The 22843-nt window shown below is 52.3% G+C and overlaps 10 protein-coding genes across 10 annotated transcripts; 2 read left to right on the forward strand and 8 right to left on the reverse strand.

Annotated features, from left to right (window-relative positions):
- Positions 1-605: 605 nt before the first annotated feature.
- Positions 606-1061, forward strand: IUM83_03816 (Winged helix-turn-helix DNA-binding domain; the record flags this gene model as incomplete). The annotated part of the gene is made up of 1 exon (XM_067927848.1): positions 606-1061. One exon carries the CDS (start codon positions 606-608, stop codon positions 1059-1061), a length of 456 nt encoding a protein of 151 aa, XP_067795172.1.
- Positions 1062-4336: 3275 nt separating this feature from the next.
- On the reverse strand, positions 4337-4771 carry IUM83_03817 (Myb protein J; the record flags this gene model as incomplete). The annotated part of the gene is made up of 1 exon (XM_067927849.1): positions 4337-4771. The coding sequence occupies one exon, from the start codon at positions 4769-4771 to the stop codon at positions 4337-4339; it is 435 nt and encodes a 144-aa protein (XP_067795559.1).
- Positions 4772-5580: 809 nt separating this feature from the next.
- Positions 5581-6168, reverse strand: IUM83_03818 (Avr1b-1 avirulence-like protein; the record flags this gene model as incomplete). Its single annotated transcript, XM_067927850.1, has 1 exon — positions 5581-6168. The coding sequence occupies one exon, from the start codon at positions 6166-6168 to the stop codon at positions 5581-5583; it is 588 nt and encodes a 195-aa protein (XP_067795556.1).
- A 231-nt stretch (positions 6169-6399) lies between these two features.
- On the reverse strand, positions 6400-6782 carry IUM83_03819 (uncharacterized protein; the record flags this gene model as incomplete). The annotated part of the gene is made up of 2 exons (XM_067927851.1): positions 6400-6718; positions 6772-6782. The coding sequence occupies 2 exons, from the start codon at positions 6780-6782 to the stop codon at positions 6400-6402; spliced, it is 330 nt and encodes a 109-aa protein (XP_067795557.1).
- Positions 6783-7670: 888 nt separating this feature from the next.
- On the reverse strand, positions 7671-7922 carry IUM83_03820 (uncharacterized protein; the record flags this gene model as incomplete). Its single annotated transcript, XM_067927852.1, has 1 exon — positions 7671-7922. The coding sequence occupies one exon, from the start codon at positions 7920-7922 to the stop codon at positions 7671-7673; it is 252 nt and encodes an 83-aa protein (XP_067795517.1).
- Positions 7923-8745: 823 nt separating this feature from the next.
- IUM83_03821 (Myb protein J) lies at positions 8746-9180 on the reverse strand (the record flags this gene model as incomplete). The annotated part of the gene is made up of 1 exon (XM_067927853.1): positions 8746-9180. One exon carries the CDS (start codon positions 9178-9180, stop codon positions 8746-8748), a length of 435 nt encoding a protein of 144 aa, XP_067795357.1.
- Positions 9181-10261: 1081 nt separating this feature from the next.
- IUM83_03822 (Winged helix-turn-helix DNA-binding domain) lies at positions 10262-10741 on the reverse strand (the record flags this gene model as incomplete). The annotated part of the gene is made up of 1 exon (XM_067927854.1): positions 10262-10741. One exon carries the CDS (start codon positions 10739-10741, stop codon positions 10262-10264), a length of 480 nt encoding a protein of 159 aa, XP_067795352.1.
- A 624-nt stretch (positions 10742-11365) lies between these two features.
- Positions 11366-12184, reverse strand: IUM83_03823 (RWP-RK domain; the record flags this gene model as incomplete). The annotated part of the gene is made up of 2 exons (XM_067927855.1): positions 11366-11639; positions 11730-12184. 2 exons carry the CDS (start codon positions 12182-12184, stop codon positions 11366-11368), a joined length of 729 nt encoding a protein of 242 aa, XP_067795327.1.
- Positions 12185-13236: 1052 nt separating this feature from the next.
- IUM83_03824 (RWP-RK domain) lies at positions 13237-14019 on the forward strand (the record flags this gene model as incomplete). Its single annotated transcript, XM_067927856.1, has 1 exon — positions 13237-14019. One exon carries the CDS (start codon positions 13237-13239, stop codon positions 14017-14019), a length of 783 nt encoding a protein of 260 aa, XP_067795355.1.
- Positions 14020-17344: 3325 nt separating this feature from the next.
- IUM83_03825 (uncharacterized protein) lies at positions 17345-17634 on the reverse strand (the record flags this gene model as incomplete). The annotated part of the gene is made up of 2 exons (XM_067927857.1): positions 17345-17385; positions 17466-17634. The coding sequence occupies 2 exons, from the start codon at positions 17632-17634 to the stop codon at positions 17345-17347; spliced, it is 210 nt and encodes a 69-aa protein (XP_067795516.1).
- Positions 17635-22843: the final 5209 nt, after the last annotated feature.

Consider the following 22843-nt stretch of genomic DNA (forward strand, 5'->3'; position numbering starts at 1 on the left):
TACAGCTAGTAGTATTTATCAAACTCTACCAATGATCAAAATAACTCCAAGTAAACGGTTAGCGCTTTTTTTCATATGGACACTACGTAAGGCAGAAATCAAGTGATCAGCTCGTTTCACTCCATTCTGACGACTATAGTTACATACCAACCATAACGCTGTACTTCGGGTGGAGTCATCCCACAACTAACACCAAAGTTTCTTCGGGACTCTAGTCGCATCGTGTCACCTCGAATGTGTGGGCTCCGAAGCCGCTTTCAACGCGGTGCAAGACGAGAAATGTCCTCTTCAACCCATCGGTCTCTTCACTGCCTGGCGTGCCACGCGGGTCCCGTCCGCACCGCCTCCCACTGGTTAACACAGGCGAGTGAACTTTTCTCGCTCGTGGATCTCGACGGCTCTGCTATACCAGGGAGGCCAGTGATGGCGCCTGCCGGAGGTGTCTGGTGTCATCAAGTCACTTCAGCATGCCGGTCTCTTGGCTGCCCCTCAAGTGCTGACAACGACGACAGTAGCAGTGAGACTCCAACGCTAAAAGCTCATAGCTCATTTCCAAACTTCCACACTTTACCTCTAGTACCCCCCCCTCCCCCCCCCTCTCAGCAATGACCGCCGCCTACTCGCCTTCGACCAACCTTAAGGCCAGCTGCAAGCGCTCCTCCCCCACCGCTGATAGCGACAGGAAGCAGCGCAAGAGCCGACGCAAGTTCGACCTCTCGTACGAGTTCCTCTCGCAGTACTTCCATATGTCGCAGAAGGAGGCGGCCAAGTGCATCAAGGTGTCGGTCATCACGGTCAAGCGCAACTGCAAACGCTACGGCTTCAAGTGGCCCTACCGAGCCAACAAGTACAAGGCAGGCAACAAACCGGTACTGTCGGCCAGAGCCCAGGCCTTCCGACAGCTGCCAATTGACTGCATGCAGGCCGTTGAGGCGGTTGACTCGCCGCCCAGTGAGGGCGACACCGACACCGACAGCGAAAGCGTCGAGGACGACGAGCAGCTGAAGAAGGACTATGGGGCCATCATGTTGACGTTCCGCAAGGCCCCGGTCGATGTGTGAGAGACGGTAGTGCAGTGGATGGCGGACTTGGTTTCGTGTATTGTAGGACTGCACCGCAGTGGTAAACGAGTATTTGCTTGTTTTACGTCTTTTTGTTCTGTCTTCTAGTCACTGATGAGAGCAACGTCTGCGTTCACGGAAATCCAAGAGCAAAGAGCAATAGCTATCTTCCCCGCGTTATGCTACAGTAGGTGACCGACTCGGGGGCTGCATCGCGACACAAGTCAGTTCACTTCTCTGGTAGCAGTATGTGGACATGAAGTGAGGGCTCCCCAGCCGCGATATGCTGTCAGCATCTCATTCTCTTCCCGGTGAGACGCGCAGATTTCTGTTCCCTAGTCCTAAGGCAAGCAAGAAGTCCAGACCTCTGAAAATTGGTAGGTCCCGAGGGGAGAGGAAGTTCCTTCTTGGAGAGGAGCCGTGGGGCTGGAGACGGCTGCAGCAGACAACTCGAACTTCTTGTCGAGCATCTGGAAGGACCCTGAATTGGTCAAGACTTCGGTCAAGAAACCGCAATTCACGACAGTGCGATGGAAAGCTGAATGACCACATGCTGCTCACAATCGGGAGATCTGGAGGCAGATATGTAGTGCTTCGGGCAGTGGTCCACACCCAACTTTTCCCAGATTGCAAATACCTTTCTTTTTTTATTTCGTGAAGCGGTTGCTTTACCGCGATGTCCTAATTGGAGTGTTTTCACCGCCCTTCTCACCGAGACTGTCGCCATTGTCCACAGTGGTGAGGCTAAAAGGCGTCGCCGTCATTTTTGCTACCACCAATCGAGTTCACTGGGTCGAGCGCCGTCACCATCGAGGTGGAGGCGTTTTCAGCGGCCAAACAGAAGAAATCCTTGGTTGGTTGGCTACGGAACTCCCTCGTGAATATCCCACAGTACCCACAAACGCTCGCACCACTTAGTGCAATCCCCTTCAGCTTCGCATGACGGACGTGCCGTGGTTCCTTGTGCAAGCTCGTTGAATTGTTTTGGCATGTTCTGGTAGCTTGTAGGGATATCTGATCACCTCGCCGCGCTAAGCTGGCTATCCAGCGCAGTCGCATAATCATCCATTGCATAATCGAGATATTTGGTACAGTTCATGTATTATAATATTAAATATTATGTAGGCGTGTCGTTAGTATTGCCGCTTTTACTAATTTTGCAACCCTATCAGCTAAAATCAGATTATGAAACTGCAAAACGGATGTCGGGCAGAATAACTTAAGCCCTCAGAACTACTTTAAATAGCAAGATGCAAGAACTCCTCTCTGGAACAGAAGAAGGCACGATGCCTAGTACGGTTCGTTGCTGCTTGACGATAAAGAAAGGTGAAGCACTGAGTAGATGCCGTGACAAGGGACGTATGGCTCGGTTTAATTTCACTGTCGGTGATGAAACACACTGTCGTAGTTAAAGGCGAGCGGCTTCCGTACAGCTGACTCGAACTGGTCGCTACCTTTGCCCGCAAAACATCAAGCCGAAACCAAGCACTGGGCCTGCTACGACACTCTACATAGCTACAACACAGGCTAGGCAACCACAGGGTGCTCCACTGGAGGCGCCAACAACTACGACGTTTCGACAGCTTTGACGAACTGCAACGTATTATCGATAAGAATGCGGCAATTGCAGTCGCGATGTATAGCAATGTGTATCCGCTTATTAAGTCTTGGGAGTATATCATTGTAAGCGAGAAAAACCCAAATGGCCGGGTGATTCGCGGCATTCGGACTTTCTCGTCCTCTAAGGACTGCTAAATTGCCTCTAATATGACTTTTAACATTAGCAAAGATCATAGCAAATCCCACCTCGCACCCTAGTCTCGTGTATCTTATTCCCAGTTTAAGACATCGACTTCGCCAAAACGTGTGAAAGGCACAATATTCACTGCGCCACATAATCGCTTACTGCATAATCAACACTCAGAGGGTTATGAGTAATTCGAGAGACTATATGAATGTACAATGCAACGCAAATATGCAGACGCATTGCGTTTTTTTTTTTAATTGGCTGTGTCCTAGCTTTTAAGTAATGTCTTCATAGGATTAATATACAGTACTAAAAGCAAAGTCACCATCACTTTCGATTCCCGAACAATCGACAGGTTCACCCTTTGCCGGGTTACGGGTCACCGAGTCATTTCTTAATTCGCCACCAACACTTCAGTTCAATTACGCGAGAACCCCGGAATTGAATCATGAGTTTCAAGTTCATGCTGCTGCTAGGCGTCCTCATCGGCAGCGTGGGTAGAATCGCTGCCACACTTGACCAGACTACCAACAACCATCCAAATACGAAGCAGTCAAGTACCACAAGCGATAATGAGACGGCGCTGATCCGCGAAGACAGCGAGGAGAGAGGAGGCCCTTCCCTGCTTCTATCGATATTCAAATTTCCCCCCAGCAAAAGCAATGATCTCCGCAGCAAGCTCACTACCACGAATAAAAAACTGAGGTTGGGCGCAGCTTTCAGGAACGTTCCTGCTCTGAAGAAACTGCAATCCGCCGCGTTTAAGAACCCGAAGTTTTTCAAAAACCTCAAGGAAAACCCTGGAGCGATCAAGACCTTAGCAAAGGATCCCCAAGTCGCAAAAGTTACGAGTGCATTGGAGAAGCAAGGCGTCCGCATTACGAAGAAAGACGTCAACCAGCTACGGTCGGCTGCGGCCAAGGACCCCGTCAAAGCAGCGCGACTGGATGACGGATTCTGGACTATTGATCATCTGATCAGAAATGCTGTGGTGCCTGGGATCGTCGTGTTGGTGTTTGTGTTGATGGGGTTGCTTTTGTGGGATGCGTTTCTACCTTCTCCAGGCGCTTAACTCCCTATGCGATGGGGCTGTCAGTGAATGGAACAATCTTACCACGGCTTCGGGATGTTATGCTTCATTACGAGTAGATATAGTTTATCGGAGGTTTGTTGCAGCTCACTCAGTAACGTCGATAAAACACTTTAGTGTAAGGTTCGGGTTCGAAACCGGTCCAGATCTCTTTCATTACTCTAGGTATATGCCTCCGGAGCGACCCTAGACGCACTTATTGCTATAGAGCGGTGAGGCTAAGTAAGTATTGTGTGACTGACCTCTCGAGAACAGTGGTATCTCGATTTTGTTTTACTTGAAGTAGCTTTTTTCTTCGGAGGAGTCGCAACTCATTTCAAATTAAAAAGCCCTTCCGACTTGATTACCAGAGAGACGGAATATTATTTGTCTCTACTAAATCGTCCGATGAGTCCATGATCTTCCATTTTCTTGGTATTGGCACGCCTCAATAATTCTTCACTTGTAAAACTTGCTGACGACTCGGAACACGCACTTGTCCACGTTCTCCGTGAATCGTTGCCACACGCTGCGGCGGTTCGACTTGGCGCGGTATGACTCGTCCCACGACTCCGCGAAGTTGTAGTCGCAGAAGAAGTCCATTCGTCGAGTGGACATGGCGGGGGTGGTGTGTCGACTCCAGGCGTCCTCTTTCGTCGGTTTGATTCTCTCCGGCCCCATGGATTGGGCGAACCGGTTGACGGGCGAGTTCGGGAATTTGTCGAGAGACGTTACGGAGATGGAGCCACTGCGCGCACGAGGATGTTTCGGTCGACGAGGCTTGGTACAAGTGTACGAGGTCTCGCATTTGCGAGGTAGGTTGCAGTTGGTGTAGTGGGTGTTGGGGTCGGTACCGAAGCTGAACCGCGCGTCGACGGCGAAGTAGTGTGGCATCGTTGTGTATAGTGTGGATTGTTTGGTTTGCGTTGGAGCTGGTAAGTTATAGACTGCAGAGTTTTGAGGGACCTGTCCCTGGTAGCTGAGGTCAAGTTGGACTTCGCTAGATATCGGAGCTCTTCTGTTCGTGGTTACTATCCAGCACGTCCGGTAGTTTAACAAACAATCTGACAGTGGCCAGGTTCGGGGTCACCGACTCTCTAGCATGTTTACCAAGCATTCAACTAGTGTTCGGCAATTTGGAACCTGGGAGTTGTGGCTGGGCCATTGTATGACTTCATGACTCCGCAACAGTGTAAGCACCAGCCGCTCTAAGTGTGGCTGACATGCTATGCTTAACAATGACTTCTGTCCAGTTTTGTCCGTTCCAGCTTTCAGCTTTGTGGAGGATGCACTACTTAGAGGACAAGGCTGCAGGTTACACCACGGAGAGGGTTTTCGTTGCTTCATGCAAACCTCGACTGGTTTCGTTGCCTTTTCAAATACTAATTAAACCAGCGCTCAGGAGACGTAGTGACTTTGCCGATGAATTGTTTGACGGTTAGGATCACCAGAGTCCCATTAGTCCCAGTCCCTCGGCTCGAAGGACTGTACTAAGTACATTTATTCAGCAATAACAACACTATTGTCTTAATTTACGAAGTACTACTGTAGCATGCAGCTTGAGAGGGGGATTTATGGTACATTTATTCACCGTCATAGAACGCGAGAGCACAGCACCAACTCGTAGTTTCCAAAGCTCGAATTGGAGCAGTTTCGCGTTGATCTTGTAGTATTTCCTCGTTTTTCCGTGTGCGGCCTCCTGCCTAAGTTGCATGAGTGACATACGCAACGGCAGCTATTACCAGCAAAAAAACGAGTACTGTGAAACTGGCCTTGGCAACCAGCGTCATCGCCTTCTCTAACACGTCCAAGATCTTGGCCAGCTTGCCGTCTTTCGAGGAATCTTTGGCGAGAGCCGCTCGAAGCTGTTTGAAGTCCTCTTTATGAAAATGCGTGTTCTTCTTCTCCAGCGATACTGAAATCTTCGCCACTTCGGGGTCCTTGTGCAACTGCTTGACCACCTCGGGGTTCTTCTTGAGCGTATTCACGAAGTTCGGGTCGTTTACGGCGGCGGTCTCCAGCTTCTTCAAGACGGGGCTCTTCTCCACACCCGCTGCAATTTCGGGGTTGTTGCGAATGCTCTCGATTTTTTGGGTGATGGCTGAGTTTTTGCCAAAGGCAACTCCGACCTCCGAAACGAATTCGGGAGTTAACCCTCTCTCTTCGCTTTCTCCACTAGTAAGGTCGATGCCATCGCGGTCTGTTTCGGTTGTCTGCTTGTTGGTCGTGATAGCGTGGCAAGTTGCAAGCAGTAGAAGCACGAGAAGAACCAGTAAGCGTAATGTTCGCATTTCCTCCTGCGTCGCTCACAGCGATCCGATTCCGAATTGAACTCGTCAAACACCAGCCAAAACAAACTGAGAGGGGGAGAATCGCATGAACATACGGTGTATGATGGTTGAAGTAGGAAACTAAACTCGAATATGATAAGTTTTCAAGCTTTGCTATCATTTCTTGCCGCACTAGGAACAGACGTTTGCCGAACATTCCTCTGTGTCATGATAGCCTCTTACGGTTCGTATTCACGCGTTCGCATTGAGCCACTTGAACCGAAAGGAGAAGTCCACCCTGTAGTGCTCCAGAGGCGCTTGCATGGCCAGGAGGAACCAGAGACAAACATTAGCCTGCACGAGCGACCAGTGCGTCTCCAGTACGAACGCGAGCTGTCGCAGTACGGACACTCGAGTGCGTCGCTGAAGAATTACTCCCAGCACTATCAGCGACAAGATCACCAAGGACGAGTAGCCCAGCAGTGCGAGGATATTGTACGATATTTCTTCGATGGACTTGTCGTGGATGTTGGTCAAGAACGCGCGGTTGGGCAGGTGATATGCCGCTAGCCTGGCAGACAATGAGTTAGTAACCGTCCAGGTTGGAGAAGGTGTTCTACTTACTGTAGATGCATGGGATCATGACTTCTGTGAACTCGATCAGCAACACGAACTCGGTCGTATAGAGCAACCGGACGGAGTGATGCACAAACTCGCGAAATACGGGTATGTCAGCGCTCGAGTCGGATGCAGTCATTGATTGCTGCGCTGCCACTGCCAAGTCGACTAGACTCGAACAGGAAGACAGACCGTGAACATTTTCGGTCGCCGTCGTATGCACCTTCACGGCGTGAAGGGATCGGCTCGGATGGTTATCGATCGGATCCGCATCGAATGGCCCGACGCGGGGTTCTTTCGCGTGTCCTCTGAGACCGAGGCTTGATTTCGGCTGCGTATCCTTAACGACAAGTTCATGGCCTTCACTGGGTGAAATCTGGACCCCATCGCTGCTTTTGGCTTGTCTAGTAACGAATTGCGCCTCGATTCCCTTGGAATTCTGGAAGGAAATCGCAGATACTTCACTGCGGATGCCGCCTTCTTCGGCAACAGAATGATTCTCGCTTCGCCTGAAACACTAGAAGTGATACGACTGACCGCGTGGTCGATTTCATGGAGTACAATAACCGCTTCCAGGACGTCCACCAGCATCAAGGTCACGATCGCCTTCTTCGAGGCGGAGCCGTTCATACGCCACGACAAGAACAGCACGTGATACAATTCTACGCTAAACACCACAAGACACGGCTGGAGATCTTGTCGCTCCCGAAGCATTCGGGCAAATGCATTTTTATAAAGCGTTTTGATCACGGGTAATAGCGCCATCGCGGCAAATTGTCGACCACCTTAGAGCTTGTTGAATGCGTACGCCGGATACACCCACACCATGCTAGCTTGCATAGCTTCCAAGGTGAAGTGACGGGTGAACGCAAGTCGACCAATGCGATCACTGGTGAGGAATCACCCTACGCAGCAATCATGCCGATGCCCATAATGAACATCCCGATACCAGACTCACACACCAGCGTGAAGGGAAGTGGGAAGCCGATAGCATAAGCAATGCTATAGGTCCCAGCGGCGGTCACGCCAGCAGACGCTGCAGCAGCTACGATCACAGGAGTAATTGACGACGGCAGGCCTGGCACGACGATGCGGCACGGCCACGTAAATCCCAGAACCACGACGACCATGAGCGCGAATGTACGCACCCACAGCATGAAGCTCTCTTCAATTCCATCGGTCGGTGGACGCAATGGTGTGCTCTCAATTAGTAAGTGACGAGCAGGCTAGGCATCGGTGTCGCAGCCAGCACGAGCAAACAGTGCATCGTAGTGACGCGCTCGCTGAAGTCACGTAGCTGCTGCAACCGCTCGACCGAGTACGATCCGTTTAGTTCAATCTGCAGCTCATTCCAGACTCGGAGTATGGACTTCGCACAATGGTGAAGCTGCTCGGTCGTGGGCATGAGTCAATGACGGATGTTTGTTGCGCGCGTTTGGTAAAAGTGAACTAAGACCGCAGGTATTTGAAGGCACGCTGACGCTACTTATCCTGTTGACGTCTCAGAATTGAGTCAGGACACTTAGAATAGACGGAGGTTGTCATCCAGAGATCGGAGAGTTCTTCTACTTCTTATGCCAGCGGAACATACGCGAGCGATCCAAGCTATTGACACGCCATGGACAAGACTTTGGCAATGCAACTGCACGGCAGTTTCGTTGATGTCCAGCTAAGTGACACCATGACGCTAAAAAAATGCATGGCCTGTCGTCAAGGCCCGAATTATATTTGATAATCCACCACGCGCGAATCAACGTTTGATAACAAACCATGCATGAATCAAAAACTTACTGAAGTTACTTTCATGGGTTTGGTAACATACATTCGAGCAAGTCTGCAACACGAACAACGATGCGCTTCAATAAAAACTTCGATAGCATTTATTGGACACTCCACCGTCGCCTACCATTGGGCTGGGCGGGTACTCAACATCAATACAGACTCATTTACACTAAACAAAAAGCAATTCCCCCTGATTCGTCACTTGTAAAACTTGCTGACGACTCGGAACACGCACTTGTCCACGTTCTCCGTGAATCGTTGCCACACGCTGCGGCGGTTCGACTTGGCGCGGTATGACTCGTCCCACGACTCCGCGAAGTTGTAGTCGCAGAAGAAGTCCATTCGTCGAGTGGACATGGCGGGGGTGGTGTGTCGACTCCAGGCGTCCTCTTTCGTCGGTTTGGTTCGCTCCGGCCCCATGGATTGGGCGAACCGGTTGACGGGCGAGTTCGGGAATTTGTCGAGAGACGTTACGGAGATGGAGCCACTGCGCGCACGAGGATGTTTCGGTCGACGAGGCTTGGTACAAGTGTATGAGGTCTCGCAGTAGCGAGGTGGGTTGTAGTTGGTGTAAGGACTGTCGGGGTCGGTACTGAGGCTGAAACGCGCGTCGATGACGAAGTAGTGTGGCATCTTGCTGGATTTGATGTGGAGTCGGTAAATTGAGAACTGAGTTGGAAATTGAGGTGACGAGTCCTCGGAGACATATAGAGGAGGCCACGTTGAACTTCACGTTATATCGGAGATCTTTCGTTCGAGATTGCCCTTTAGTGGGTTTAAAGTGGCTGCACAGCAAGTTAGATGAGATCTATCAAGCGAGATGGCTGTATACGGTGGTTTAGCACATTTTTTGCTTCCATGGTATCGATTAGGAAGCGCATGAGAGTGGGTCTCACCAAATCTCAGTGGGTGGCCTAGGATAATATGGAACTTGGACATACAGTAGAGGACTGCTCTCGATGGTGTTTCCTTAGACCGGAACTATCACAGTTTCCCGAGAGGAAAACGCATCTTTCCGTTGAGTTCGCTCAACATAGTTCTACTTTGTGTCAGGCCAGCAGCCACTCACTACACCATGTCGATTTAATGCCTCCACCTGAAGTCAAATCTTTTCTCTGGTTCTAAAACTGCTTTCGGCTACGCAATTTTAAACTAACTAACGAGAAACCAAGTACAGACAAAGAGGAACACCGGGTGGCCCCAGAGGAGGTACTAGTAGCTGTCCGCTACAATTGTGCTTACGCAACCTACACCTCAGCAACACTTACGATCAAGATGTCCAGGATCAACAGGAAAAAGGAATGCGAATCCAATGAAAATTCCTATCATCAGGATTCTCGGTACTGCCCTCCACCTTTCCAGGTTCTGCAGGATCCTTAGCAGCAGCTGGTCGAAGTTGCTTTATGCCGGCTTTAGGGAACTTCACTTTAGCGCGACCAAGACTTCAGGGATTTCGGCCAATTTCTTTGGTCAAGTCAGGGTTGTTCTTCAGCTTGGTCAGAAGTTGGCTCGGGCTTGATGACGTCGGGTCTTTTCGTCATGGCCACCGCAACTCCGATGTTCTGGTCCATCCTACCTAGGTGGCGATGCCAGCTATGCGTACATGTAATACACACGCTCAACATCGATAATGCAACATATCAGTTGAAAGTTTGATATACTAGTACTTGTTACCCGTCCACTCTACTTGTCCTCCACCCGTATCCGATACGCCTCACAGCTTGACCGACTTGTCGTGGAAGAGCAGCAGGATGGCGCTGAGGTCCTTCCGTTGCTGGTCGTCGCCCTCGACGCTCTCCGTGTCGGTCTCGCACTCGCTCGTCTCCTCCTCACTCGTCACCTCGTCGCCCTCCAGCATGCAGCTGACCGGCAGCTGCTGGAAGGCCCGTCCCCTGGCGGACAGCACGGGTTTGTTCCCTGCGGCGTGCTTGAGTGCTCGGTAGGGCCAGTCGAAGTGGTGGCGCTTGCAGCAGCGCTTGATGGTGATGACGGACACGTCCAGGTACTTGGCCGCCACCCTCTGCGGCAGGTGGAAGTACTGCGAGAGGTCGTGGTAGTCCCAGTCGTACACGATTCGGCTCTTGCGTTGCTGCTTGTCGGTGCCGGTGGGGGCTTCGCGCTTGTAGCTTCCAGCATTCGATCCCTTGGCCTTGGTGGTCTTCTTGGTCTTGGTCTTGCTGGAGGTCATGGTCATTGCCTGCGGTTGCGTCGGAGTGGGGAAGTTGATGAATGAGCTCCATGAGCTGTTTAACTGCTTGGGCGAGGGACAGCGTCTCTGCTAGGGGGTCTCACTACTACTGTCCGCGATGCATTGGCCTCGAGGGCATCCAAGAGACCCGGCACGTTGAAGTGAATTGATGACACCAGACGCGCCGCGATTGGGGAGTGCGAGTTACAGTGGGCGCTCTGATCCAGCGGAACAACTTTGGCACGAGCGCGAAAAGTTCACTCGCCTGAGTTTATCGGCACAAGGCGGGGCGAACCGAGAGGAGACCGACTTCGGATCGGGTCCATCCGCTCGAAAGCTGCTTCGGAGCCCACACATTGGAGGTGGCGGGTGGGATGCAACGAGGGACACAACGCGACTACGAGTCGCACTCAACGTGGCGACGGGGTGCTACTAGTTGAAGTTGCCCCTCCCCGCCCCAGTTGTGATACATGCCATGGTACCTGTGGCTGTGAGTCTCCGGCCGACGGCTCTCAAGGTGGCACTGCAACGGTGGAGATCACGGACGAGAACAAGCACGCCGTTCGGTGATAAATATGAAGAGAAGTGTGTGGTTTATTGCGGCGTTATAGCAACCTGCTGCTGCTGGGATTACTGGGCCTCGGCCAGCAGGTCCCGGTACACCTGCAGCGCGCGCGCGCAGGCGGACGGCACGATGTTGGAGCAGCCGCGCACACACGAGTTGCGTAGGTCCGGGAAGGGCTTCTCGTCGTCGTAGGCGCGGCAGGCCTCCATGCAGCTCACGCCGTCCGGGCAGCGCGCAGCCGCCGGCACGTCCGCGGGCTGCATCTTGTCGCACACGAGCTTGGTCACCGTGAGGGACCCGTAGGAGCAGCCGTTCATGCACGCGGCGTTGTGCGGGTCGCTGGCAGCAACCACGGGATACACGACGACGAAATATTCACACGGTTAGCGGATTATGGGCGGACCAACCCCAAGATACCTGACAACGTACCGCACGCAGAGCTTCCTGCACGTCTCCTCGTGCCAACGAGACTGCACGCCGCGCACGCGGCAGCGGCCACGCTGAGCCTCCTGGCCCAGTGATTCACTAGTCTGAACGGGGACTGCAGGTGCCGTTGGCATTGGCATTGACACTGAAGCTGGAGCAGGTTCGGCGACATTGGTCAAGTTTTGCGGAGTGGAGACCTGTGGCGAGGAGAACCTGGCCTTGAGCGCAGCGATGCTGTCCACATCCAGCGCCGTTTGCGCGCCGTAGAAGACGCCCCCGCCGAGCAGCACGACGGCCACAAGTGCCGCGAGATAGTTGGTGATTCGGCGGCAGCGCTGGGCAGGCTCCATCTTCTTCCAGTACTCGTCGGCCTCGTCCTCCCAGATCGTGGACCCGCGGCGCCCTCGGTCTTCACTGGACTCCGCGCCTTGGCCCACATTGCGTCGCGTGAGGGACATGTCCTGCTTCTCGACCGGCTTCAATTGGAGCGAGTCCTCTGATGCCCTCAGCACCTTCGTCCGGCTTTCGGCGAGCTCGCTCTAGTAATGGAGCAGTCTGTGGCTGATACCTGTGCTGCCCTATAAATGTTGGGGTATTTCTGCTCTCGACTTTCGCGGACAACGCTCTATTTCGAGGGGTGGAGCAGGTTCTTAGGATGGTTCTATAGCTTCCGCGAACCGTTTAACACACGGGGCGCTTCAACATGGTCATCTTTCGTCGCCACCAACGAAATTCGAAGCCAAAAAGGATGTCCCGAGTCTCCCGCTCGTCCTACGTGGTACTAAGGCGCCGCTCGATGGCGCTCGATGCGCTCGACTCGACTTTGGTGGCTTTTTTTACTGGCTCCGGTTCCTAGGTCCGCCCCATAGCTGCAGCGTGAAGTGAAGAGCATGTGCAACTCCGTTCGCGCCTGACTCGACGACGCTGCGACTTGGTCGAGATGGGGCCCAATCGTCTCGCTCTGAGATTCCTGGTACCAATGCGAAGCTCCCTATGCTGCGTGTGACCTCTGGTGGGCGAAGCGGTGTGTGTGTGTGTGTGTGTGTGTGAGGAGACCCGATGCCAACTTCGCTGTATGGACCGCGCCGCGAAGATTCAGACGGTGTCCACTCTCGCTCGTGGGCTATGAGTCCACCAGCCTCGTAAACTGAGCGGGGGATTGCTTAGAACGCGCCGCATCCGGATATGCAGAAGCCGTATGCTGCGCTCTGCAGTGCCTCCGATGGCATCGAACGGCTCGAATACGTGTACTACAGCACCCGGAAATTCGGGCCGCCGAGCAGTGAAGATCGCGTGTTCGACGCTGGATCTCCGTTCGCTGTCAACCACGTGAGCCCTTCACAGGCTCTGCTCTACGGGGTGTTGGTACCATCGGGAACTTGGTCCCTCCCTCCCTATCGAGAAGGACAAGTCCTCAAGTCCGATTCAAGTGTCGATCTCTTTTTCACTTCTCGATTCACCTCCACCGCAGCGGATCCACCACCGAAAACCAAATCCAATCCGATTCGACATGGGCGCGCTGTCTCCAATCGCCAAAGTCCCCGCCAAGGCGCCGGTGCACGACTTCAAGACCCCCATCGTGATCGACTGCGAGCCCGAAAGCCCACCCAGCTCCCCGAAGCCGGAGAAGAAGAGTCGACGCAAATTCAACTTCGACCTTCCAACACTGCAGGCGTACTCGCACTACCGCCAGGACGATGCAGCGGCCCTGCTGGGTGTGTCCGCCATTACGCTCAAGCGCAACTGCCACCGCCTCCAGTATCGTTGGCCGTACCGCACCATCAAGGCCCAAGCTCGCCGCGCAGCCAAGCTCGAGGCCCAGAGACTGCAACGCCAATCTGAATTCAACGCTCGCAGGAATCCGCCCCCGTCCCCGTCGACGCTGGCGCCGGAGCTGCTGCTTCACCTTCGTGGGGGCAACACGAAGACCTCCACCACCTCCCCGACCTCGATCACCAACGCTCCGTCGCCAATTTATCCCCGACCACCGACGACGGTGCATTCCCCGACGGCTCAATTCCCGCTCCTGGACAAACGCTCGGCGTCGCCGCAGCTCCCGCCGCTGAGTCTGCTGCTAGCCAAGCACCGGTACCAGTCCACTTCGGTCACCCCGACTTACGTCAACGCTAACCACGTGAAGCGATCCCGATACCAGCATCAGGAAAACACTGTCAACTACAAGAACCCGATCTACGCGGCATCGTTCGAACCGACCGCCCCGAAATTCCCGTTGGGAAGACTGGCGGTGCTGTCTCTGGCAAATGCCTGCGAGATTGGACGACGAGGATTTTGAATTGTGCAAATGCCGAGGTTTGTGTGCGGGTGTTGTGGTGCGTAGTGTCCAAAACAAAACAACTTGTCAATATCAAATGCCGTGAATTGCAGTATTGCTGTAGTTTTTTCGTACATCTTGTCGTTAACTTCGCAGTGCTTCTAAGCGTCCCCAATAGATTAGATACTGACGTCGTTGCGATCGATTGCGATGTCGGTTTAGATTGGTTAGATTGGTTTTCGCCTATTTCCAGTGTCCCTGTGATCCACTTCATATTTATTTAACCACTTCACAAGCCTCCCAACCAACCTGACCCGATCACCAAACATGGCTCAACAAGCGCGGTGAGTTCATGCGTTCGTCAACCTCAGCACCACAGTCAGCGGGGGCACCGGTTTAGAAGGAGGTTCTAAGCGTCAAAGTCGATCCCAACAATTGGTAACAAGCTCGCGGCGGTTTTTGGCGGATGCCCTCAAGCGGCACAGAGCCGTAAGAGCTCTAGAGCTCAGTCCTCTAACTTTCGCGTTCGTGTGGGTGAACGTCGTCGGAGCGCATTTACTCTGTGCTGCATTCCTTACTTGCTGCGCTGCGACGTACTCGTATCTTACGAATTCGATCATGGTGTACTTCGTTCAGTTGTGGTCCTCCTCAGTGGGCGGCATCTACGCAGTAATGTTTGCGCTTGCGAGTGCCCTTCATGGAATCCAGGTACTGCAACTCTTATACCGATCTCTTCAAGAACGACGACTAACCTTCAGAACCACGAAGGCGAGGAGATCATCACTAAATATCAGTTCTAGGGCCTTGTCGGCTGCCGGTGGAGCATTCAGAGCGGCACACGAACCAGTCGTCTCCTTCTCCGCCAGCATTAACAGTGTTTCGGCCAGCCCAAATGTTATTGCAAGGTTCATTCAGAATCGCCAAGAGGGCTTGAAAAGCACACAAACCTCAGTAAGTCACGCTTGGGAGATTCCGTTTTCGCGAAGGGGGCTGTTCGGCGTCGAGGGCCAGCACTTTCTTACGATATTCGAGATCCGCGAGGTGATAGAACTGTCGACTCAATCGTATCAAGCGTGCCGATCGAGTCACCTGCTGCCTCGAGTGTGGCTAAACAATATCTTGGTGGCAACACTTATCATATATTGTTGGTCGACACTGGCTATCAATCAATTCATAAGACACAAATCCGCTCTCAAGCGAGTGATAGCGCTCGTAGTCGACGTGTTACTGTACATTGTGATGATGCTGGTCGTGTTTATGGTGGTGCTCGCGCCATACGCAAGAGCGTTTGATATCTCAACCCGTCAGTTTGATCCCTCGGTATCGTTTTATGATCCAATGTTCATGGCGCGGTTAGTGCTGAAGGCCAAATTGATTTTTGCATCAAGTTTTGCCGATTTTGTCACGAAGTGGGTCCCTCATTTTGCTATTTACCTATCACTGGTGAGCATTAACGGTCTCATCGTTCCAGGACAGATAGAATATATTGCAAGTACAACAAAAAAAACTAACAGGGTAAAAGTTAATTGCATAGCAAGTGCCCCGGAGGACAAACTCACCCCAGATATCAGTTTGATCGAGGAACGCAAAGGAAATAAAACCCAGTTGTGTGCAGCAGGACACAAGGTGCTTAAAGCTGTGTTTTGTTTGTGAGGAGGTGTGATCTTGGGACTGCATCTTCACGCTAGAATTGTATCCCAACCCAATGCTGTTCACGGATGCCGCGCAACAACGCGTCCGTGGCTAAGGACTCAATGTTCGTGCTTGAGTTTGGTCGTAAACTGCGACAGGTACAGAATGCAGTCAGTAGATTACGTCAGCACTAGCGACGCTGACGCTGGCGCACTGCCCTGACCTTGTATTTCCATCGGCGCTGCTTCAATTCCACAGCCTCATGGTATTACACGTGCGCAATTCTAGCGTGGTTTCGTGGGGAAATCTGGATAACTCCTCCTCGAATCCACGGTTGACAATGCTGATAGTGGCTCACTCAGATGTGTCTTCAGGCGCCGCACAATGTTTTTTACTCCCATCGTCTCTCTCAACTGCCCAGTTCTGCAATACAAACCTCGCAAACATCCCTGCGGCCTTCCCGTGGAGTATCCATCTGATGTCCGTGGCAGCATGTGACCATTCAAAGCTGACCAGTTTGCCGAAGTCACTGGTATCACTGCGAGCGTTTGCTATTTCTCTCAAAGGTAACCAACTCCAGACTATCCCCGAGCTTGCAAAGGGGCAAATGTTTTATGACCTCGAGCTAAACGATAATACACTACAAGAGCTGCCAGAAACGCTAGGTTATCCCTTGAACGTTTTCAGTCGATTAGCACGAATATTATCGCTTTGCCTTCTTGGACCATGATGCAGGTGGTGAGGGTTTTCTACAGTACAACACATTAATAACCCGGCAGAACTCCAGCAACGAAATGTGATCTGTTTTCCCCGACCTGCTACGGATCGTGGCATGGAATTGCCTCTGCATATAGTTAGCATCATGCACGCAGTCGGTTAACTGGTTTTAATAGTCTGTGAACTCGAGTTGCGATAGCGCACGAACACGTATAGGGGATTGTATTATTATGCTTTGCAATGCGTTGGTCGTTTTCACCTAGTGTTTTGCCCGAGTTATAATATCTGGTGCCCGATATAAAAACAGATGGCCATTAAATCCTCCAAGTTATAATCGCCAGCCTCGATATCGATCTCGATTTACGCTATCTGTGGTCGAATTGCCGATCCAAAAACGAAATTCGGGCCGATTTAATTTAAATCGCGCTGTCTGTGTACGGATTATAATGCCGCGCTTTATATATATATAAAATATGCAATTGGACACTTATATCTGGACACTTGACGAGTGGTCGGCAGATCGCGCTGCTGATCTGTCGAAGCACCGCAGTTTCCGAAAACCTTCACCTTGCAGCATGTACTCTCTCGACTACCGTTGGCGAGCCGTTTTTCTTATGCATGTGTATGGAATATGTATGCAGTATGTTAGCGATATATTTGGGCCTAACGTGCGAACACTGCAACGTCGGTACAAGTTGTTTTTAACCGATGGTGTGGTTGATGAAGGAGATCGAACTAACCGCTCGTCGCGTTGGCCGAACGACGTGGTAACCCGTGTTCGAAATTACGTGAAAGCCCACCCTACATTTTATTTAGAGGAGCTACAGCAGTTCATACGAAACGCTTTTCCTAAAGTAAAATGGTAGCGTAGTATCAACATGTGGTCTTACATGGCGGGGAGCTGCTCGCGCCACAGAGAAACGGAAAGCCCAGTGTTGCAGGAGCCGCTCGTGCACTCACAGCGGAAACCCCAGTGTTGCAGGAGCCGCTCGTGCACTCACGCTGTCGCTCGCCGAATGCCTTCCGCCACTCGTCGAGCTGGGGCAAGATAAACAAAAAATCGAAAGTGAACTGCTCATAAGTTGGAAGTTCACTCGATGACATCGTTAGAATATCACCTTCGGAGATGTAGGCCCAACGATGCTTTAGCAGCTCCCAGAAGTTGGATACGGAGACCTCCTTGAAGTCTTGCTGGCGGGCGTTCTTAGTGGCTTTCATGAATACCTTCCTGTCTTCGATCACGTCAACTTCAGCATCAAACTCCTGACCTGAGCGGAAGCGAAACATTTGAGCCCGGGCCACTGAGTAGCCTGCATCGGCCACAAACTTGAACGACTTCACGATTCCTTTACGCGGGCCTGATGAGCGCTGGCCAGTCCTGAACGTCACCGAGCCTCGAAGTTGCTTGTCGAATGGCAAATCACCACCACGTGGTGGGCTCATTGTAAGAAGCAGGAGCCGCTAGTGCACTCACAGACGAAGCTAACGAGCTATCAAACACGTTCAACAGATTAGTATTAGACCGGCGAAACACTAGGTTCCAGTATGGTAGCGTAGTATCGACATGCGGTCTTACATGGCGGAGTGCAGCTTGCGCGACAGACAAGCGGAAAGCCCAGCGATACAGGAGCCGCTAGTGCACTCACAGACGAAGCTAACGAGCCGTTAAACACGTCCAACAGAGCCGTATCGGAGAAGCAGTGGCCGGCGACGTTACCCCCGTGTCCTGAGAACCAACGATGCGCCCGTTATATTTAGTAGGAAGAGGTGGTGCGACTTACCTACACCTGGAGGTCGATTTACTACCATGTCGCATGTTTATGTCTTCGAATTATTTTATCTCAGAGATCGATCTAAGCCCTAAATCCGAGCGACAAAATAACTGCAAACCACAATACGTGTAACTTAAGATTACTTCCCGATAGGGGCTCTGATTGGCTATATCACTGCTGTGTGCCATAACGTAGAGAAGGTGAAAACATACGTTAGTCGGAAATGGTGTAATTCACGTACAGAGACCAAGCATAATACATGTATCACACACAGATCTCGAACTGTACGTTTCCGAGCTCATTTTGCCAACCGATGGCTCGCACGCAGCACCGACGTCCGAAAGGACCTCGTCTTTCAGGCGGCGAAAGTCCTAAAGCGAAGAAGACGCACACAGTTTCATCCTTCCCCGCGTCACCCAAAAAATACCTTAGACCATTTTATCGCCTATAATGACATCGAGAAGGCTATCAACCTGAGCTGCCAGCGGCTAAATTGGACGAAGTCATCAGTGCAGGATGTCTAGATAAGACTGTAGGTTCTTCCAGCCTGGACGACGATTTTGACGATATGCTCCGGACTGTATCAGAGCTTAACATTCAATAGACTCCATTTCATTCCTCCCTGCATTCAATTGTACGGTTCCACTAGACAGGACATCAAATATCTGGTTTATGTTGGTACTGTACACTAATGTGTACTATATGTGATAACATAGGTTAGTACTGGCAACGTTTCCCAACCAAAGTGAATGGGGGATGAGCTACGACAAAAAAGCACGGCATGTCAACACAAAAAACGACATTTCCCAGCTGAGCCAATTTTGCTCATCACTCCAGAGCAGTGGTTGGTGAGCAGCCACGCTGTCCAGAGCTGCGCACTACGTGAATAGGCTGGTACTGCTACGGCTGGGTCCGTACAGCCCCATGCTGAATCACATCGAGGGGTGTTGGAATGTGCTTAAGTCAAAGATTCGATGCTTCATGGCTACGAAGAAGCAAGAGCTACTGGTTCGGGGAGAGAGATTATGGGACCACCTACACGGCGCACCGGCTGGGGAGGCAATGCATCTTTCTTAACGTAAAACCTTATTGTAGGTTTTTCTCGAAAAGCCTAGATTTACTTGGTAACCAAGTTGGTTGAGGGAAAAATACATAAACGCCGTGACAATTCGTCCTCAGCACCGATACGTAGAAGAGGCCCGCAGCACCCGACCAAACAACCTGTACCCGTTCCAGCAGCGTCACGGCGTGGCAAGGGCAGAGGGACCCCCGCCAAAGGCTTTGGTCCAAAGTCGAAAGCGTGAGGGCAAAGCACGAGGCAGGATTTTTTTTTTCTTCTCGCGAGCGAACCTTGATTGCGTACAGTAAGTAGTTCATGTAATCTCGGGATCTCGTTCGTGATAGCGACATTTTCTGACGCCGTACATACTGTTGAGGTTGCACTTCGCTGTCTGATCGACTGGATCCCTACCGCGGAGGCAGACGGACTGCGCGTGCTGGCACGTGCCACCGGGGTCTGTGATTGAAGATGGGAAGATCTCGCAACCTGATTGGCTGGACTATCTCTGATACTGGAATGTGATTGGACGACAACTTCAATTTGGGTGCTTATGATTTGCATGTGTTGAGTCAACTATTTTGAGCCGCAGCCGTGACTAGGCGGATCAGTCTTACGACTGGCAACTTCGTTTGGACCGCAGCCGAGATCGTTTGGACCACATCTACAAGCCTCACCTACTAGGGAACATTGCATACAGTAGGGACTGTTAGCTGGCAAACACACTAACCTAAATCGAGCTCACTTTCGGATTTCCTTCCAACTACTCACTCGACTACCAAGCCTCATTCGCACACTCTCAATTGGTTATGAGCCCAAGCTACGCGGACACCGTCAAGCTCGTGGAAGATAACTACTTCCACTGGGAGTTCAACATGCGGATGAAGCTCTCGCGCAAGGGACTGCTGCCCCACATCATCAAGGCAGAGTTCGACCCGGTGAGCAACCGCACCACGGATGCATGGAAGACCGACGATCTGAAAGCCCTTGGAGTGATCGCTGGCGACGTCAGCCTCACATTCCAAGTCTACATCCGTGGTGCGATGACTGCGATGGATGCATGGACCATGCTCCAGGAGCAGTTCAACCGAGCACGCTCAAGAACCGACTCCTCGTCACCAAGAAGCTGCATAACTTCAAGATGGAGCCCGGTACGCGGTTCACGACGCACGTGGACTGATTCAAGGAAATCGTGCTCCAAATGGAGACGATTGGTGAGCCTCTCGACGAGACCCGCCAACTCGTGCTGCTGCTCGGCAGTTTGACCGATGAGTACCGGATGATCAGTACCGTGCTCGAGAACACGCCGAACATGACGCTCTCGTACGCAATCCAAGCGCTAGCTGGTGTTGAAGCCTCGGATGAATCGTCATCGGCTCAAGAGAAGGCGTTTGCTACGAAGAAGAAGGAGAATTTCAAGCATCGGTTCAACGGCAAGTGCTTCTACTGCAAGAAGACTGGCCACAAGGAATTCGAGTGCCGCAAGAAGAAGGTCGACAACGAACGTGGGCAAGTCGCGCAAGCTGCGTCCGACTTCGCGTTTACGGCAACGGGTGCGATGGACAAGTCGGAGTGGCTCGTGGACTCCGGTGCCAGCTCGCACATGACCAGCGTCCGGGACAAGTTCGTGTCCATGAAGGAGCTGAAGACGCCAGTCCGCATCACGATCGCGGATGGCACGAAAATCGACGCAGTTGCAAAGCGCACCGTCGGAATGAAGTTGATGGACGGAACGTCTGTCACGCTGTCGGATGTGCTATACATCCCTGAAGTTGATGGAAGCCACATCTCGGTTGCGAAGCTGGCCGAGAAGGACGTCGTCGCGCAGTTCAGCAAGGACAAGTGTGTCTTTCGCTATGGCGATGCTACCGTCATGGAGGCCAAGCGTTTTGGAAACGTCTACAAGTTGAAGACAGTGGGGGGCGAGGTGTGTCGTGCGGCGACGGCATCTCGTAAGGAGCCATGGGCCGTTGTGCACGCCCGTCTCGGCCACATCCCGTTCAAACGTTACGAACAGCTGTTGACCATGGCAGACGGAGTGCCTTGCGTTTCGGATGGTGTCACAAGTGGTACCGTTTGCGCAGGCTGCTGCATGGGCAAGATGAGAGCGGACGACTATCCGCGCCACCCGGAGAAGCTCGTCAAGAGTGCAGGCGTACTGGATCTGGTCCACACGGACGTGATGGGTCCGATGCAGACCAAGACACCCGGTGGCTGCACGTATGTGGTAACCTTCATTGATGACTACTCACGTCACGTGACCATCTACTTCATGAAGGCCAAATCGGAAGTGCTGTCGAAGTTCAAGATCTTCAAGGCGGCAATGGAGAACGCAACAGGCAAGGCGATCAAGCGCCTACGTTCTGACAATGGTGGCGAGTACACGGGCAAGCAGTTCAAGGCCTACCTCGACCGCAGTGGCATCAAGCATGAAAAGACGGTGCCATACACGCCTCAGCAAAATGGACTGGCTGAGCGCATGAACCGAAGTTTGGTGGAGATGGCGCGCTGTATGCTCTACCACGAAGCCATCGAGAAAAAGTGGTGGGCCGAAGCCGTAAACACGGCTGCGTGGATCACCAACCGGCTCCCCAACTCGGTGAACGTCAAGACGCCCTACGAAATTGTGCATGGAACCAAGCCGCAGCTCAAGAACATGAAAGTATTTGGTTCAGTTGGCTACGCGCACATTCCCGACGAGAAGCGCCGCAAGTTGGATGCTAAGGCCTTCACGTGTCGATTCGTTGGCTACGAGGATGGTGTCAAGGGATACCGAGTACTCAACGTGGCGACGGGAAAGGTGCAAATCGTGCGCACCGTGAAGTTCGTGGAAACAACAAGTCTGGATGACATGGTGGAGAAAATGGAGCTGGATGACGATGAAGTCAAGGTGGAGCAGCCCAGCCATGGTGGGTATCAACCGGACGAGTCAGGACAAGTCGTGCCAATGGATTCTGAAGTTGGGGACGTTATCCCACTTCAACGTGACATGGGCGTAAACGATGCGATCGTGCCATACGGATCGACACATCATATGATTACCCGATCGCGTGCTCGCCACATTGACGAGACAACGGATCCTGAAGAGGCAGGCGCTCGGAAGAAGCAAGTCGTGGCACCCTCGACTACTGGCACGAAGCGCCAGAAGATGATTCAAGGCAGAGTTCAGGTTAACGAGGACCAATATGCAATTGAAAGTGGCCAAGCAATGGCTGCAACGGAAGAGGTCCCGACGTCATATGAAGAAGCTATGGCGAGTGCGGACCAAGTGGAATGGAAGAAGGCTATGCAGAGCGAGTTGAAGTCGCTCGTAGCAAACAAGACATGGAAGCTGGTGCCGAGACCAGATCACCAACGACCGATCGGCTGTCGTTGGGTATTCGCATTGAAACGCAACGAGAAGGGACACGTTATTCGTCACAAGGCCCGTCTCGTAGCCAAGGGTTACTCGCAACGTCACGGTGTGGACTACGAAGAGACGTACGCCCCGGTGGCTTATCTCAACTCGATTCGCGCCAAACTGGCGAAGTGTGTCGCAGATGGATACGACATCGAGCAATGCGACGTCGACACCGCGTTCCTGTACGGCAAGCTAGAAGAAGAGATCTACATGGACTTGCCAGAGGGACTCCGAGATCTCTTGACACTTGCCGAAGAAGATGGTGAA

This window comes from Phytophthora cinnamomi (genome assembly GCF_018691715.1).
Source record: "Phytophthora cinnamomi strain GKB4 chromosome Unknown Contig21, whole genome shotgun sequence".
Taxonomy (NCBI): Eukaryota; Oomycota; class Peronosporomycetes; order Peronosporales; family Peronosporaceae; genus Phytophthora; species Phytophthora cinnamomi.